This window comes from Passer domesticus, chromosome 3 (genome assembly GCF_036417665.1).
Source record: "Passer domesticus isolate bPasDom1 chromosome 3, bPasDom1.hap1, whole genome shotgun sequence".
NCBI classification, from domain to species: domain Eukaryota; kingdom Metazoa; phylum Chordata; class Aves; order Passeriformes; family Passeridae; genus Passer; species Passer domesticus.
The window spans coordinates 18,574,574-18,592,821 of record NC_087476.1 but is presented as its reverse complement, the minus strand read 5'-3'; the positions used below and the strand labels follow the sequence as shown (position 1 = coordinate 18,592,821).

Genomic DNA, 18,248 nt, shown 5'->3' with positions numbered 1-18,248 from the left:
CAACAGGAATCTCCTAGAGGCAAACTACCTTACCTGATGCTAAGAGATTTCTGAGAAAACACCTCAGATTTCTTTGCATTTTGGCTATGTTTGCTTTTTTTTTGTAATCCAAGAATAGGCTGAGGACAATATTTTTGAATCTATATCAATCTAGGGTACTTAGAATTGTTCTGTTCCTGAGTCACACAACAATTTATGCAGCCCAAATAAAATCTTGCACATCTTTTACACATATTTATTTATTAAAGAATCATCTCAGATTACCAAGAAGAATATCTGTACAGAACTGGGTATGAAATAAACTTTCTTCTACACTACTTTAATATAAGTAGAATTCACATGGTTGCCAGAACAGAGCTACCTGTTTTTATTTAAAAACTGCAGGTTATGGGTATAAAACCAGCTGTGTGTAGCTATACATATAGCATGCATGTGTGTACACAACAGATATGTACAGCACGGATAGCTATACCATACAGCTAGCCCAGTGTACCACAGATGTAGGTACTTGGCCTACTGATCCCATGATTGAAAGATGGTGCTGTGCAAGGCCAGCAGTTGGACTCAATAAGCCTTGTGGGTCCCTTCCAACTCAGCTCATTCTGTGATTCTGTGACTGTATTTGATAGCATACTTGGTAATCCCTTGCTACGCCTGGCAAGCTTAGTAAGGTATTTTCTTCCTTGCCCCAGATCTTCTTGACCCTGAAAACACTTCTTTAGTTTCTTACTTTCCTATCTGTTTTGAAGATTTTATTCTGACCAGACTAAAATACCTTTTCTTCTATATATTCTTGCACTGCATCAACCGACAATGCATCACATTCCTTTTGCCACCAAGAAATTGTAGTTTGAAATGTACAGTCTCTACCTACATCATGCATAACTTTCAGACCTGTGCCACACAGAGCTGAAAATGGACTGTGTTTTCTCTGTAGTCTTATTCAAACAGCATGACCCCAACCAGCTTCTATGAAAGGAGAGAAGCTTTTATTTTAGTAGATAACTTTGAGGTTAATTGTGTTACAGATTCAAGAAAGAAGCTCGTTCAGCCTTGGATAATTGTTTTCATGTAGAAAGCTGTTATTTCCAATTACTTCTCATAGTAACAACCACTTAAGTTTGCAGTGCTTGCAATTCTATTTTGTCACCACAGTGTTCAATAAAATATGGTTTTCAGTCAGCAAAAATCATTAATTCCTTATCACAGTCAAAATTAAATCCTCTTTAATCTAAAAATCACTATGAAATAGAAATGAATCAATAGAGCAGCAGCATGTGCTGCAGCATCCAAAAATGAATCCTGAAGAGAATAACACTGGATTCTGGGTTAAGCCCATGGATGCACTTTCATTTTGACTTCAAGAGAAAATTGTTTCTGGTAAGATTAGACAACACACTACTTGCCTTTTCACTCACTTTAAAAAGCCTGAATTCAAGTATATTTATTCTTGAACACATTTTTTATAGATAATAATTGGCCATTCATACTATTCCAAACATCATACTTTTTTTTTAATTCAAAAAAGAGCTTTCTGAACTGTTTCCCCAGGAAAACAGAAAAAGCATATTTTTATATAACAGGTTTCATAGATGTCCTAATATGAAAAGTAAATTAAGGAAGGTATACATGCTGATGAGGGTTAAAGAAAGAAATACTACAGGAAAACCAGAAGCTTTTAAAGAAAATAGTCTTTGAACTGGAAAGTGCTGCTGCACTACATTTTGCCCAGCCTCTTATACATCCAACAAAGTAGTCCTGAATCCTGGCATTCCCCAAAACAGAAACTATTTAACCTGTTTTAATTAATTAGGTGTCTTGGTTGATTCCATAGCATAATCCTATGACTTCTAGGTTTCTCCAAGACATTTATATGAAAAGCAAAATGGGATCAAATTTAACACTGCTGACAGAAGCGTGAAAATATCCTGAAAGTCTGCCTCAGCATGTTTGGCAAATACTTTTCAAAATATCAACACTGCCAAATCTCTCTCCTGAAGTCACAGATGCGAATACAAAGGTGCAACGTTACATTGCACAGTTCATATGTAATATTGTGAAACCACATTATTTGTTATTCAAAAATTTCTAAACCACATTTCTATCATGAAAAGTAGATACCACCAACTTCTTTGGATAGAATTTTGAAGAAAGTCTCTTTCTACAGAGAGGGCAGCCACCATTTTCTCTCTGGTCTATTCCAATAGCTGAAGATGTTTCTACACATAACATCTCATTAAAAACTTCATTATCTCAAGTGAGATACTCTGTACAGGAAGAAGTAATCCTTTACATCTCTCAGCATTAAATACAAAATATTGGGAAGTGTTTGTGTTAGATATTCTGTTTGTATTTAAGGACATTATGGCTAACATCTACGACAAAAAAGATGGAAACATAAGCCTTCAGGAAAAACACCAGAACTGTATTTTCTGGTAGGAATTTCTGGTACAATCATCATAGGATAACAAAGATTATCATTATTTTAGAACATATTGTCAAAAAATGTAACATAAGGAAGGCGGCAGCACAGTGACCTTAATAAACCGTTCTGCCAGTGAAAACAGCAAATGCCTTAAGCCTGTAGACCCCACAGAAAACTAAGGGAATTGGTAGCTTATACTGCAAAATTAAAGTTTTAGGATGACTTCCTTTCCAGGACTGATGTATAAACTCAAAATGTTATTGACCATATAAATATTGTCATTGTTATGGATACAAACATATTGGAGTAACTGAAGAAAAGAAATCCTGATTGGCAAGTAAAAATAGCGACACTGAATTGCAAAACCTAGTAGCTTTCTTTTATTGTTAGAAAGACCAATGTAGAATTAAAATGCTTATCAGAATAATTTAATATAGTAACATATAGACTCGCTCACCAACATCAGGATTTTAGATGACCAAAGACTAAAGGAAGGATATAAGACACTCACTACCTCCCTTAGGAGGAAGACAGTTGCCAAAGCTCTCCTAGTATCTTACATGGAGCTGACAGTCACCTTCAAGAGATTTAGGACTCAGGCAAGTTCAGTGTTGCAGGGAGACATTTCTTGTAACAACAGAGTGCAAAGCCACTAAAGGAGGTCAAGGAGAAGCCTGACAAGCAATTGCATCCACAGATATGGAATGATCCCATGTTTTATAAGTTTTGCTCAAACTTAGACATTGAAAAATCACTCCTCATGTTTTCATCCAGGCACATTAGCTTTGTTTTGGCGATGAAACATAAATGAACCCAAGTATTCACCCTCATCTGTTCTATTTTCATTTATTTTGTACACTTTTTTCTACCTCTGGATCAAGGTGCTAGAAACTGAACTAGTACAGCACTTCATTCTCAGCTGTGGGTTTTTTCCCCCCATATTTGAACTGTGCTTTAAATAATCCAGACTGGGAACTTGACCAGAATATAGCATAGCTGTCCTTTGGCCACATGCCTATAGCTCTTCTCTGCAGACAACTCCAGCCTCTTCTTAGACTACCTATTTTCAACAGTGGCTTTGTGCTTCCCATGCAGAGAGCACTGAAGCCTCTCTTAATTCAGTGCAAGGAAACAAACACAGTTGGCATGTTTCTCCTAGACAAATTTCACAAAAACCATGCAAGCACAGCTGGAATGTTTTCGAACAAACAAAAACAGTTAGTGAGAGCAGATAAACTCAAGAATATGGCTGATAGCAATGGAAAACCATATATGGAAAAATCAGAGTCCCTCAAAGATTATTCAGAAGGCAGAAAATGTCCCTGAACTGCAAACAATCTGAGGCTAGGAACATATCCAGGTGAAGTACATCTCCTTTTCCTACTTCTATTATTTTTCCTCCTGACTACTCTGAGGCACATGATACAGGCTAGGAAGATCTTTGACATGATACAGGGAAGCTCCCTGCTCTTACCTTTTTTGACTGATCAGGGAAACAACAGCAGCAGTTAAACAGTAGGGAAAAGACAGACTTGACAGAGTCTGATCTAAACATGCACTTAAGAGGAACCAGTAGTCACTTGATTTCAACAAGAGACAGATTTCATGTAACTGTCCTAGTTATATTGCTTACTCAAGCATATTCTGCTTTCTAAGATGGGAGCAGATAGGCCCAAGTTGTCCACACAGGCAAACACTGAAGGAAGAAAAAACACTAAGAAGAATTTCTTATGAAGAATGGAATACAGCATCTTTTAGTTTGTCTATTCATTATGCAATGAACTTGAATTCTTTTCCTTTGAAAAATTTTATCTCCAAATAATTATTTTCAGTTGGGAACCTTAAAAACCAGCCAACTACAGCAGTAAATCTGGCAACAATTATTGAGTGGGTAGACTCATGCATAGCTCTACACGGTTGAGCAAGGAAGGGTTATACTGACACACTATTTGTTTTTGTCTCCAACCAAGAAATAAAGTAAAAATTAGGAAATTTACTCTAAAAGATATTAAGAATTAACAAGTCTTAAAGATCTCAAGAAGGAGTTTTAACTGTGCAATATTTTCAAAATATGGGAACTTTATTAAGTAGAAAAAAACAGTAAACTTTTAAAAATAAAACTGACACATACTCATCATTTTTATATTTATTCCAAGGAGGATTTTCACAAGTGATTGTGTTCAGGACAAATAAAATGCAAAGAGAGTTTTTTCCTTTCTTTCTACTTGATATTTTAACCTTCTGAGAGAGATATGGTATTCAGCCTGAAGATGACTAGCTAGAGACACTAGTTGTACAAATACATGCTCTTCCTGGTATACTTCAAGATACACCTGAAAAAGATATCCTCTTTATCAGTATTTGTGTGCTGTTTAATAACAAATCAGATGTCCTCTAAAACAGGATAAATGAACCTTGTAAGACTTCTTGAAAGTCCAGAACACACCCAAGCAAAAAAAAAACCCAAAAAACTGAAAAAAAACCAAGCAAATCCCTCCCCCACTAAACCATAGAGTGAAAACTTGTATTTTATGAAGGAGACAGTACTTATTGAATGGTGTAACAGACTCTTCACAGAGATCTCTAGGAGGGTATCAGAGCTGAAATATTTGGCACTAGTGGTTGACTAACAAGAAGTATTTCCAACAGCTGTTATGCTCTACTTCATTTGTGCACTCAGAACTAAACAGACATTCATCTGGCAACAGTTCAAGGCTGCAGCAGCTTGCAAACATCCTTCTGACTCAACTCAAAACAAGGGGGCAGAAGAGGGAGCCTAAAACAAGACTTTCAAAGAACCAAGCAAAGGTTACAAAAGCTAATCTGCTTTCCCAGGTTTTATAGAAAGCAGATGAGCAGTTGAAAAGCACACATTTAAAAAGCAAATGCAGAATTAATACTCTTTTAGCCTCTGGGAACAGGCAAGGACTCTACATCATTAGCATACAAGTCATTCATGATGTGGTTTACATCCATTCCATAGCCATGGGAAAAGATGCATTATATTTGTTGTATTGCATTGGATGACCTTGGATTCAAAAACTCCTATTCTAGAACAATGACTTGTGTTTTAATGAGGGAACCTACACAGTCTACAGTCCACAGAAGTTCAGAATTTCTGTTAATCTACTACACAATGTCTGTCAGAAGGCTATTTACTTTCACCACGAAAGCTAGTCACAAAATTAGAAAACCTCGGCCCAACCTCAACCTACAGAACTCCCTATATACACATATAGACTCGTAAAGACATGTAAAAAGGAAAAAAAGCATCATGTACTGCACAGTGAAAAAGTTAAAAGCACATAAAAATTGAGTATGAAGATTATTATTTTAGCATTTCAGTTAATTTACTAAAACCCCATCCCTACAAAATTCACAAGGGAAATATTTGATTCCATACAAAACAAATGGATGAGTTTATAACATTTGCCAATAGCATGCACTATTCTCTACCAAGAGTGTTGAAACCAAGCTTCTGGTTTGCTTGATCTGGGTCTCTGAGCAGTCAGAGATATTAAGAGCAAAATTTAAAAAATTTAAAAAAAAATACTAATAATGTGTTTATACTTCCTTTCTTCTGCCTGTACAGAAGCTCATCATTGGACTGGTAACATTTCCCAAGGGTCCTAACACATACACAGAAAATACAAAAGCACATTTTCAAATATGCTCTAACTTAACCCAGATTATTCTACATGCTTGACTTGAACCAGAGCTCCCTTAAAGTGAATCTTTTCACCAACCCAGTGGACTTTAGGACTGATCCTCAGCATCACCATCCCCTTCCTACCAGTGAACGTGACCATACCAATCAGATCTAAAGAGTGTATTCTACCCAAGACTGAATAAAGAACAAAGTGGGAATTCTAACTACTTACCTGAAAGGCCTGTATACAAAAATCCTAGTCAGAAAAAAAATACCATGTAAACCATTAGAATGAAATGACAAATTATAAGCATCTACATAAAAACTCAGGAAACTTCATACTTCTCTTCTTGATGCTGGTCCTCTTGGTCACTGAGTTCATCATCATCTACCATATGGCCAAATGGTTCAGAAGAAATTGATACCATATTAGACAGGATAACTCTGCTATCACTGCTTCCTGTAAGGATCAGCTGATCATGAGAATGATTGTATCTCACATTCCAGACCCTAAAAAAGTTAAAGCAGACAGAATGAGAGACTATTCATGGGAGGTAGTGCACCACTGTTAAACTTTTTTTTTTTTTAAGAGCAGCACTAAAAATTCATCTTCTCAATGTTCTAAATATGCATAGAAGTAACATGCCTTATTCCAAAGACTGTTTTTTTGCCATCTTCATTAGAGTTTTAAGCTTCCTTGTCATCTGTTGTCTATGAGGCGTCTTTAAAATTCAACAGGTAAATTAAAAAAAAAAATATGTATATATATATATATATATAAAACAAATCACACCATTCAATGGTATCAATCCTTGAGGGTACATGCCAATTCATTGTTGAGTAAGCCAGATAAATACTTAAGTCCTAAATACAAAAAATTCCCCAAAGTAAAATAAAAATAGTCTTTTAAACAAAAAACTCACAACATTCTTACAATGAGGTTTAAAATAGATCCTAAAACAAATGTATGACTATGTTTCTCTTCAATTTTAACATTTTACATATTAAGTTAATACCAAATCTCTTATGGTTCTTGTTTTGTTCTTTTTCTTTGAATATTCTGAAGAAAAAAGGGTATAAATAATGCTTCCGATAATTCCCATCTTCATTTTCCTTGAAGTATCTTTAGGAACTGGATCTATTTTGCAAGAATTACTCCAACCCAAATTTTATAAAATATGAATAATTCATCTTTTCTTAACCACTGAAATTAGCAGACATCAGGCCAAGATTCTCTCCTTAGTCCAGCCACAGGCAGTGCAGTAGACACAGGCTCTAAATGTTATTTCAGAGAATAAAATTATTCACTTGCATATTCTGACTAAAGGACTGTGAAGAACATAAAAAAGTTGAGCTGCATTATTGAACATTTCAACCATGTGACAACAGAAGGACGGATAGCAGCTGCTTTATTACTGCACATCAGGTGCAGCACATCAGGCTCCATTTGGGAAGGCACACCTGTGTCCCAGCTGGGCCCCACGGGCCAAGTTCTGTGCTGTGTTTCTCAAAGGTGCACCCCATCTCCCAACAATGCTAACAACAGTTTCTTGCCAATTAGACTAATGTTGTCTAAACACTTAATTTACAATTACACAAGGAACATTGACATGCTGAAACTTTTCCTCTGTGCAAAAAATGATTATGCACAATAGCACAAACATAGTTAGTTTGCATTGCTCCTAAACGATAAAATAATTAGCTGAATAAATGATATAAGCCATCCACCCACAAAACAGTATGCAGATAATTTGTTCTACCAGTGGGAATGCTCCTCTAGTGTCTTCACTGGTTCAGTGACATTTCTCGTGTCCCAGAATTTCACCTTGCAGTCATCTCCACAGCTAGCTAGGTAGTACTGTTTATTTGGATTAAAGTCCAGGTCTCGTACCAGCTGTCCATGTGCATTTTCTATACAATATATCTGCCTGTAAAACATTAAAAAAAATTAAATGCTCTATAAAAAGCTGACTGCACTCCACCTACAGAAATCTGTTTCCCTGGAAACTTGCATAATCCCCTTAGCACCCACAGACCTAGAGTTCCCATTGCTATTGCAGAGTTCAGGGAATTCCCAGTTGTTAACAACAGTGACTTGTATACATTTCTCAGCTTGCTTTGACACTTTGCTCCTTCCATGTTTGTTTCCGTTAGGATCATCTTGAGTTAAAAGGAAAGGAAACAGTAGTTCCAGATGATTCTAGCACAGCTCTGTAACAACTGTTATGTCTGCTACTAAACCACAACAGTTTCAGGTAAGAACTTCTTCACCCCTAAATAGTTATACTAAATCCCTATTTATGACATGCACTTCAGTAGGAAAAGCTGAGATGCAAAGGTTGCAATAGATATCAACGACAGCTTTTTATTACTGCTCTGTATTGAATTTACCTTCTTTAGCTTTTGCATTTATCACTAATTTACCTGTGGCTCTTAAACTACTCAGCCAGACACAATCTCACCCATCTGGACCACTTTAGAAAACATCTGTAGTACTGCTAACAACCTAGCATGTCTATTCAAAACATCATGTGCCATCAGTTTGTGTCCCTAACTTGCCTCTTAAACTTATGGATTGTCTGGTTTTTCCTGTTTCCACTATTGAATGACCAGTTTTCTCCAAGCCACCAATATATCATCTAAAGTTCTGCTTAGACTTGACCATCTCCTACAATCTTCACTGGAATTTTTCAACACTTCATGAGCTTTTTGTTTTTCTTTAAATGAAAAATGTTTCTCTTCAGCAAACATATTCACCAAAACTTCCTATTTCTTGTGAAAACTACATATACTTATGGTATTCTGTCATGATCAGATAGACTCTTGCTGTTAATACCTAACTACTAATACAAAGCAAAATAGCTCCAGAAGGAGAGATTCAAAGTTATCAGGCCTGTACTAAACCCTATCTTGACAGCTCTGGCTGTCACCAGTGAAATTACTAAGATATCTAGCATCAACACTCTTCTCAGAATTTGAGAGGCCAAGGATATCATTCAGGTATGCCTTTCTACCAAATATTCTAAAAGTGGAATTGAAGTTTCCACTTATTTTTTTTTTTAGAATATGTATATGGCAAAAATACTAAGTCTCAAGCATGCTCAACCACCTTTCCTCCTTCACTGCACCTTTCACTTCTTTCTTGCATTGCTTGAAGATGTGTTTTAGGGCTTAAAAATACTACTGTCCATTGTATATTCAGGACTACTCACCCTGAAAGACTTTATGCCAACTTAACTATTATTCTGAACATTTGATCGCTTTCCTCCCCAAATATGAATATTCTTTTTGTCACTTTTTACCCTAGCTACAGCTATAATACATACACTAAATTTCCCACTTACATTGTAAGATTAATGTCACACCACATTAACATTTTCCCCAGTTATTGGCTCCACTTTCTCACATTATTCTTCTTATATATTATTTAGAATTTACCCTTGGAGTCTGAATTTTCCTGATAAAGTTCTCTCTCTAAATCCAATCAGCCTAATGTCTGTCTTCTCTGCTTCACAAGCTCTTCGCTGATTAAGACTGCTTCTTAGTCTAGTCCAGGACTCTTCCTGACAATCTTTTTTTTCCTCTCCTCTTCTTTGTTTGCTATGTCCAAAAGAATGTACTCCCTCTGTCCTGCAGCTATCATAACCACACTCTGCAGGAGCAGCTATTCTAGCTTCTTCTAGCATTTCTCTTCACTTTGCTGGTAGAACAGTTTTCTGCCCTTGATTCCTCCCTCCCCCTTCTTTTTATGCTTCTTATACTGCCACAGTTTATATTGCTCTGACTTTAAAATCCTACTTCTAGCCTAACTGTTATTAAATAGTCATATAATAGACATATTAGAGCCTAATTGAAGATGAGACTTATTATTGCATATACTTTTTGAGTATATTGCAAACAGCTCTTTGGCATAGCCTAGTTATCAAACTGGTTTAAGGACAAACCAGTTTTAAGACCTTATTTACTCTAAGCTTAGTTAAAGTAAATACAATAGTGGGTTTTGCTTCTGTTAACTAAGCTACCCCTTTCACTGAGGATCCAGACTACAATATCCAGATAATTTAGCTTTCATAGAAGTTACTCAGAGAATTCCTTTAATGCAAGATAGAGATGCTTCTTCTAATGAGATGGAGCATGAAGCAGACTTGACAATATTTAATATTCTCTCTTCAAAACACAGGCTTTGGTTAAAGATCTGCATGCTATATGTTAGAAATACGATTACAAAAACATTATTAAAAAAGCAAATTGATAAAAGCCCTTCTCCTTTGTCCTCTTTTTCCACTCTTGTCTTTATAAGGTATCTTTATAAATCTAAGTATACACGTTACATAAAATTAGATTTTTATGTATCATTTTACAAGGCAAAGAACAGGACATTCAAACATGATTTTCAAATGCTTCACATGAAGTGACTTTTAATTATTGCATTTTTAACTTTCCTTCATTAAATAAATCTTTTTGGCACAAACACAAAGACTAGCAAACAAGGGATTTATTGCTACAACTCTGAGCTGGCAGGAACCACTGAACTAAATTTAAAGTCATCGCCCTTTAAAGCAACAAAAGTTATTACAAGACATCAGTCTTCTCAGTTTAGTGATAAATTACTAAGTGCTAAGGGGATAAAGTGTACTTTTAAAAAAGCTTGAAGAGGCTTTAGTAGTCATGGCAACAGATGTGCACACAACATCACTCCTTTGCTTATCAAAATCACAAATATGCAGGGGGAAAATGCCTTGTTAGGTATATTAAAAGCTTTTATTTGGTTATGATTTTGATTGATTCAGTGATTTCTTATAACTGGTACGCTACAATCATAAATATAGTATAAACACTTTGTTAAAATTAGAAGTGAGGAGCGAACTTTGAATTGCCCTCAAAGATTAAAGTCACATTTAAATACTATGAAGATGGGTCACAGCATAGTCAGGATTGTTGTTAAAGCATTTTCAGGTTGAATTACAAAACAGCTTCATTCAGGTAATTCCTAGGTATTGAACAAGTCCTTGTGAGACTAGTACATGATTCAATAAAACTCAATATACAAGTCAGAACTGAAGTTGAGGGGGAATACCAGAGAAAACTCTCTGTTAAATTGTAACTATATCATCTATGCAAGCCTATTTCTTTTATAAACTATAGGTTTGCCACTTATCATTTCAAAATGAAAAAACAAAACAAAAAAAATTATGCTAGGAGAAATGCAAAAATCTACCTCCAAAGGAGCCTGTCTTTTCTAGAGAACATGACTGCAAGCTCTCCTTACCTCATGCTCCGTGTATCCCAGCCTCGGACAGTGGTATCGTTGGCTGTGGCAATCTGGGTACAATTGTGGTGTGGACTCCATCTTCCCGAAGTAAATTTCAATTGTCCTTTCCCTTCCAAGGCTGTGGAACTAGAGAGCTAAAATAATGGAACAAAGCTGGCAATGTTTCTAAATGTAACACTAAAATGAAATTAGTTGCAATGAAGACAAAGCCGCTTAACAGTCTCTTGCTCCAAGTGCAATGGACTACCAAATCCAAAGACTGAAGAAAAAAACCACAAAGAAACAATAAAAGCTAGAGCTGATCTTCTATCACTAATTTTTAAAAAGGCTTATGCAGTGTAATGTATGCCAAATTATTACTGCACTACTCTATAAACTAAAACAGTTTCAGATCATTGTAGAAACAGCAGATAGACAATATGGGCACACTGTACAGATCTGTAGCTGCCACACACACACACATGCATTTAGCCTCATTAACAGTCTTACAGAATTTCTTTCCATGTCAAAATTCCAAATTTTATCTGTAGTAACAGAATTATGGTGTCAAAGACTTTTTTTGATAAACGTATAGCAGCTCTTAAAAATAAAGAAGTCAAGGCCCAGGTGTCCATGTCACCACATGCATGCCTACGAAAAACAGTAGATACTAGATTATAAATCTACAATCTGTGAGATAAAAAGGTTTCAGTTCCAAAAACAGGCTTACACGTCCTAGAGTAGGCAGCTCTGCATCTCCACAGTTAATGAAAAGAAGGTCCAAAGTAATCAACTTTCTCTTTGAAGTTGTATACCAAGTTATCCAACTTCATGTGAACATGGGGGAAATCAAAGCTGCCTACATTGAAAATTACTTCTAATCACTTATTGGAACTGTTTAATAGCTAAAAAGGAAGAGGAAAACCAAAATATTTGCATTTAATCAGATATAAAATTTACAAAAATTTCAAGCAGCTACACAAACAGCAGACTTATTTGGTCATCTTTCACACAACTTTCATATTTCAAAATGTTTCATTATGAGGTATTTCACAATAGAAGATTACTGCACTGGATCCTGTTGGATCCTAATGCAATATCAATATTCTATCTAATAGTAGATTTCTCAGCACAAATATTATGCTTTGATGGATGAAAAAGACTAAAACATACAAACTGTTTACATAAACTTTAACTGATATCAACAGAAAAATATGCTGTCAATACTAAATGGCCTACATCTATTTGTATATTGTATAAACGTTCATGTATGTATTTTGATAAGTTTTTATTACTACAACTACACCAAGAATATAATATTTCTTTAGCATTATGATTAACAATCTAGAAATTACAATATTAGATTTTTTTTAAAAGAACATGGAACTCCCAGCATGCAAGATCATATACTGCTCAGGTGTTAATGAATAATATAACACTGTGGCCAAACGTACTCCTCTAACGCCATTCCTCCTCTAGAACAAATACTGTCTGAAAACCTTTCTACAACTCACAAGTTATTAACAAAAACAAAAAACACTGCACAGGACACTGGACACCTGATAATAAAATTAACTTTTTATTTTTTGACACATACTAGATTCCAGGCTCAACAGAATATTCATAGCTTGTGTAGGTCATTTCAAAAATTAAAGTAAGTTTCTTTAGAAAGCAGACTTGGCCATTCAAAGCTTAGACTGGGGGGAGGCAAGCCAATGTTATCACTGACAGTAAGATAGAACCAACAAAGGGAGTATATTTTCTCAGGTATTTAAAAAATCTGCTCTTGAGATGGAAAGCATCATATATTCAAAACATGACTCAGGGCAGAGGGTCTTTGTCAGCAGTAGACTATAGTTTCTCCAGCATTTGAGACATATATATATATACACACACACATACATATCCACACACACACATATGTGTGTGCATGTGCATGTCTTTTCATTTGAACTTTTATAAGCTACTGTAAAAAGATCAAATTTTTCTTCTTTGCAGTCAAAAGTTTAGAGTTGAAGCCAGCACACACATACTGTGATATTTCTTATCAACATATGAAAGAAATCACCCATATGCTAGATGGGCCAATTCATCCTTGCCTTCATAAGCAATTCATAAGTAAATTAAATTACATCTTTCTTTATACAGATGTCCAGCTGTATATACAGCCAACTTCTTAATTGACTCAGTCTTCTTTTACATGTCATCTATGGACCTGAAAGTTACTGCAAGGATTTAAAGGACAATTTGGAGATAAAGAAGAGAAATTTTCATATATAAAAAGGAATTCTTATGCAACAGAAGGAAATCGACAAGTTTCCTTCCTAGACATCCAAGAACTAAAGGAAACAAAATTGACAGAATCACAAATGCAGGTTCAAAACCATCTGAGTTGTAATTTTAATTCATATACTGAATATATAGACAGGTAAGTAAGTACTCTTTTTATCTTGAAACCTTTCTTTCACTTCTTTAAATGCAGAAAAGCTAACTACAAAAGGGAAGGAAAACATGACATAGGTGTATTTTAAACATTATTCTTGCATGAAGATTAGGATCTGTGCTGGCCAGGGAACAAAGACATGCAGGCGTGAGGGCCTCACTGGATACTTTAGATAAACAATTCATGGTATTATTTCATAAATAGAAAATGGGACTTACATTAAGGAAAAAGGAAAGGAATAGAGTAAGACTGAATATCTACTTTTAGACAACAAAATTAGGAATTAGTCTTACAACGCACAAGGATCACATTGATTTCAGAAAAGAAGTGTGGAGAAAATTAAACCTTGAACAGTGTAAAATGGTTACTGGAGTATGGATGTATTTTACACTAAATCTGGTGATACAAGAACAAAAATAGAAGGGAAGCATGATATTACACTACAGTTGCACAAGAGCAACACTTGGAAATAAGAAAAAAAAATCTAAAAAAATTAAACTATGTAACATGATCTGACTAGAAATGTTTATGTTAGCCTCAATTAAGGAAGGGGTTTTACAAAAAGAAAGTACTAAAATATGAAAAAAAATCTGTCCTAGGATATCCTAGATCTAGGACTGATTTCTGTGTATTCAAATCAAAGTAGCAATGACTCCAACTTATTTTTGTCAAAATATCAAGGACTGACATTGATTTTCTTGCTTCAAAATTTGATTACATAAGGTCTGACTTGGAAAGATGAAAGGACAGGCAGTATCCTTCAAAAAAAACCCAAACCCCAACATATATTAAATGTTAAAGGGTACATAAGTTGTCTAGGAAAACCACAAGCAGCATGGAGACAGTGAACCAACTGCCCATGCTCTCTTCCAAGAAAAGAGCTATGTGACCAAGAACACAACAGGAAACTACTTAGAAGAAAGATATATTAAGGGCTACTCTAAGTAGATAAACCCAGGCAGACTATTTTGAGATTGACATTAAAAGGCATGAGTGTTTTTCTGACTTGTTATTGACAGAAACAGAAAGGTTGATGAGGATTGCAAATTGAGTTCAATTCCTCCAACTGCAAGAAACACTGTCATGGAGTCCTTTCATAACTGTTCTTAACTCCTGAACCATCTTAAACCTATTTGCCTTTTCAAATAGCCTCATCATATTGGCAGCTCAGAGCTATTTTCAGAACAGCTAAGTAACAGAATTCACATATTTTTAAGTGCCGAGTTTCTGCATTACAGTAAGAAAATATTTTTATTCCTTAAACACAAGTTTTCTGCTTTACACTATAAGAATTAAACTAAATATCAAGTTCATCCTCCGCAATATATATTGTTATTCCTATATGCTGATGATGCATTCCAAGTTCTGCCAGCAATAATTTTTATTATTTCACTCCTACTTCTATTCTATCGTTAAGGAGACCATTAAATAAAATCGATTCCAACACTATAAGCTGGTTTCTATTCTCATTCTAATCCACTAATTTCCTTTTTATTTTTCTTTTGACTGTTTTCTGCTCTCCTATAGTTAATCTGTTTATTCTAGTTGCAGTAATAATGGGGTGCTAAAAAATTCTCCACTAAATTCCACAAGGTATTTCCTGCCTTGAGAAATTGCAGCTATCTTGCCAAGGAAGTATCTCATGCTTATTCCTAACATCATCTCTATTTGGATCCATCACTTTTATCTAGATAGCCTGTGAAATCTTCCCCAAAATATATTCTGCCTTGGCTGGAATGCCACTGCTTGATATTATCTGTTTTTCTGAACCAAGACCACAGGAATGCTCCTAAATAATCCAGATAGGAGAAGAAATCTAAAATAGTTTGGATTAGAATGATCAAAACCACATCTCTATTTGTCCCCTTTGTGAAAACATATGAAAACCAGAAAAAATATCTAGATTTTAATATCTCTATTTCATTCTGCTGCACTCTTCTGCCATGCCAAACATACTGCATTTATCCAAGGAAGAGTTCTAGCAATTTGTTGACATCTGACCTCAAATCTGTACACAGAAATATTAACTGTCATCTTCTCAGCAGATTCTATCCACACCTTATGCACTGTCTGGGCTTCTCTTGGGTCCAGCTAATGATTATAAATGGCAAAGAATAGCTAATTTAATTGCAAAAGGTAATGATGCAGTGAGCATAAGATTAGTTTCACCCCAGAAGGTAATGTCCTCAAAACAATAATAAAGGGAATGATCAAAAGGACAGGAGAAGCTTGTCTTAATGTAAATACAGGAAAATTGAACATTGTAAGGCGGAAACAAGTTAGCAAAAACAAAACAAAACAAAACAAAAAAATAAAATACAAAACCCCAAACCAAAACCAAAATGAACCCAAACAAACTCACTGAACTGTACAGTAAATTACAGTTAGCAAATGTTTCTTATCCCAAGCTAAATAGATAATTCAGAGAATGAACACACCAATAATTTTATTACCAAGAAGCTCTGAATCTATTGGGAACTGTAAAATTCTTCAGGCTAATTTTAATGAAACAATGTGACTTGTAAATCACAGGCAGAAACAGAAAAGGAACCAAATAAGACTCTGAAGTTTTGATCACTGTGGAGAAGCAGAAATTTTGGCTGATACAAAATTTTAAAGACACACATATTTTCAGTTTTTCGTCTATATTATACCTGAATTTTAGACAAACTTCCATAAACATGAAAGGTCCATTTGGTTTACCTATTGCCATTAAAATGGCCTATAATATGTACCTACACATAAAAGGGAAGCAATTGAAATGTGTTGTAAAACCAGGAAGACAAATGATGCACCAGTGTAATGAATTCCACCTTACCTCTATTACCTGATACAGATACAATGGACCTCATCTTGCTTTTAGTTAACAATGATGATATTATTCAACTTGAACACCATCATGTGTTTTTTACAAAAAGAGAAAACAATTCAAACACACTGACATTTCTATTATTTTAATCCTAGGCTCTTGATTTAAGTTTTAGTTACAAGCTTCTTTATTTATAACAACACATACACACACACAGAAGTATACTGTTATTTTACTCATCAGTCTATAGCAACATGTACATTTTGTAAAGATGTTCTCCCCTTAGCAATCCCTACGGAATATCTAAGTTTACTCATGTTGAGGAAAACATTCAGTGGAGGTAGCTCGGGGTGCAGCAGCAGTGCCAGCTGCAGACTGAGCTCTGGATGGTAGAGAGAAATGAGGAAAGGGCTGGGAAGAAGTGCTGACCATTTGCACAACAAAAGGCACAGGGACCAGTGTCACAGTCACTTGACTCAGAGACACAGCAGGAGCAGAGGATTGAGAAGGAAGACCCCAGGCTTTTGCTGCTGCATAGACTGGGAGGGTATGAAACCCCAGGATTTTCATTATTCAGGGTCCCTCATGAGAGGCACCAGCTCAGGCTGTTGTTTTGCTGCTGCATTGTGATTAAATGACTTAAGGGATGGAGAGGACTGAGACACTGCTATGGGGAACCTGGTGTGTGAGAGTGGGGCGTGAAGGGAGTCCAGCAGGGTCCTGTCAGCCCACTGGAGCTGCCCAAAGTCTCTGCCCATGGGAGTGTGACTGCCTGAGTGACTCCTGGATGGTCAGACAGGGACGTTTCCCCAACACCAGCTACAACCTGCTGAGCCTGCTTGAAACAAAGCATGTTAGGTGATAAGACATCAAGTGGCTAAGAGATTCCAAAAATTGACGATCTTTCCTCTTAATGAACAATAAAGACAACTTTTCTTGTCATTTATGTAGCCTTAACATGCTAATTTTTTAATGTGGCAAGACCTGATTTCTTTGCTTTAGGCTGTTCTATACCTGCTTTCCAGGCAAAAAAAGCTCTTTTTATTAATATCTCAAGGAAGTCCCTCTTTACATTCTGATCCAAAAACATTAAAATACAAATCATGTGCTTTTTAGAATTATATTATGCATGCAACAATCCCTTGTAAACAGAATATTCACAGAAAGGAATCTGTTTCACCAACAGCTCATTAGCCTACAAACACTCCTTGTCCATGGTGATAACCAAATGGAAAATATATTTACCACTTTCCTCTACTAATGCTATCTGTTTTATAACCAACCACTTCTCAAAGATTTCTCTCACGTTCTACATACTACAGCAGCAAAAGTTGGGGTAGAGTGTTGATTTATGGAGGAGGGTTTTACTCTTTTTTTCTTTTAAAGAGAAAGCTAACTGTAACAAAACTTGCTTGTTTTTCTTTATTGCTCTTTGTAACTAACAGCCCTACATATTTTTTGCAATTATAAAACTGGTACAAAATTAAAGTTATTATTTTCCAGCCATATATAGAAGTAAACAGGAAGTTAATCTCTTAGTAAGGAGGTAATCTTCGAAGATTTCAGAAATGCACCACAGTCACTTCTAGTCCTAAAAAAGCCTATGATACTGGACTTAAGCTCATCTTAATTTCATTACTAGAAAGTTTAGCACAGGCCTCTTAAAGAGAT

At 35.5% G+C, this 18,248-nt stretch overlaps 1 protein-coding gene across 3 annotated transcripts in view; it reads right to left on the bottom strand.

Moving 5' to 3' along the window:
- The window catches only part of EIPR1 (EARP complex and GARP complex interacting protein 1), a 73,721-nt gene that overhangs the window by 4,650 nt on the left and 50,823 nt on the right, over positions 1-18,248 (bottom strand). Inside the window, exons 6-10 of one of the 3 annotated variants that reach the window (XM_064412025.1) lie at positions 11,344-11,480; positions 7,835-8,002; positions 6,417-6,584; positions 6,307-6,330; positions 5,928-6,054 (exon numbers count right to left, since the gene is read on the bottom strand). In XM_064412025.1, the coding sequence (XP_064268095.1) occupies positions 5,943-6,054; positions 6,307-6,330; positions 6,417-6,584; positions 7,835-8,002; positions 11,344-11,480 (609 nt within the window). In that variant the 3' untranslated portion in view covers positions 5,928-5,942. Of the gene's footprint in view, positions 1-5,927; positions 6,055-6,306; positions 6,331-6,416; positions 6,585-7,834; positions 8,003-11,343; positions 11,481-18,248 lie in introns of those variants that run through there. The other 2 variants (XM_064412023.1, XM_064412024.1) reach the window with 2 other exon arrangements.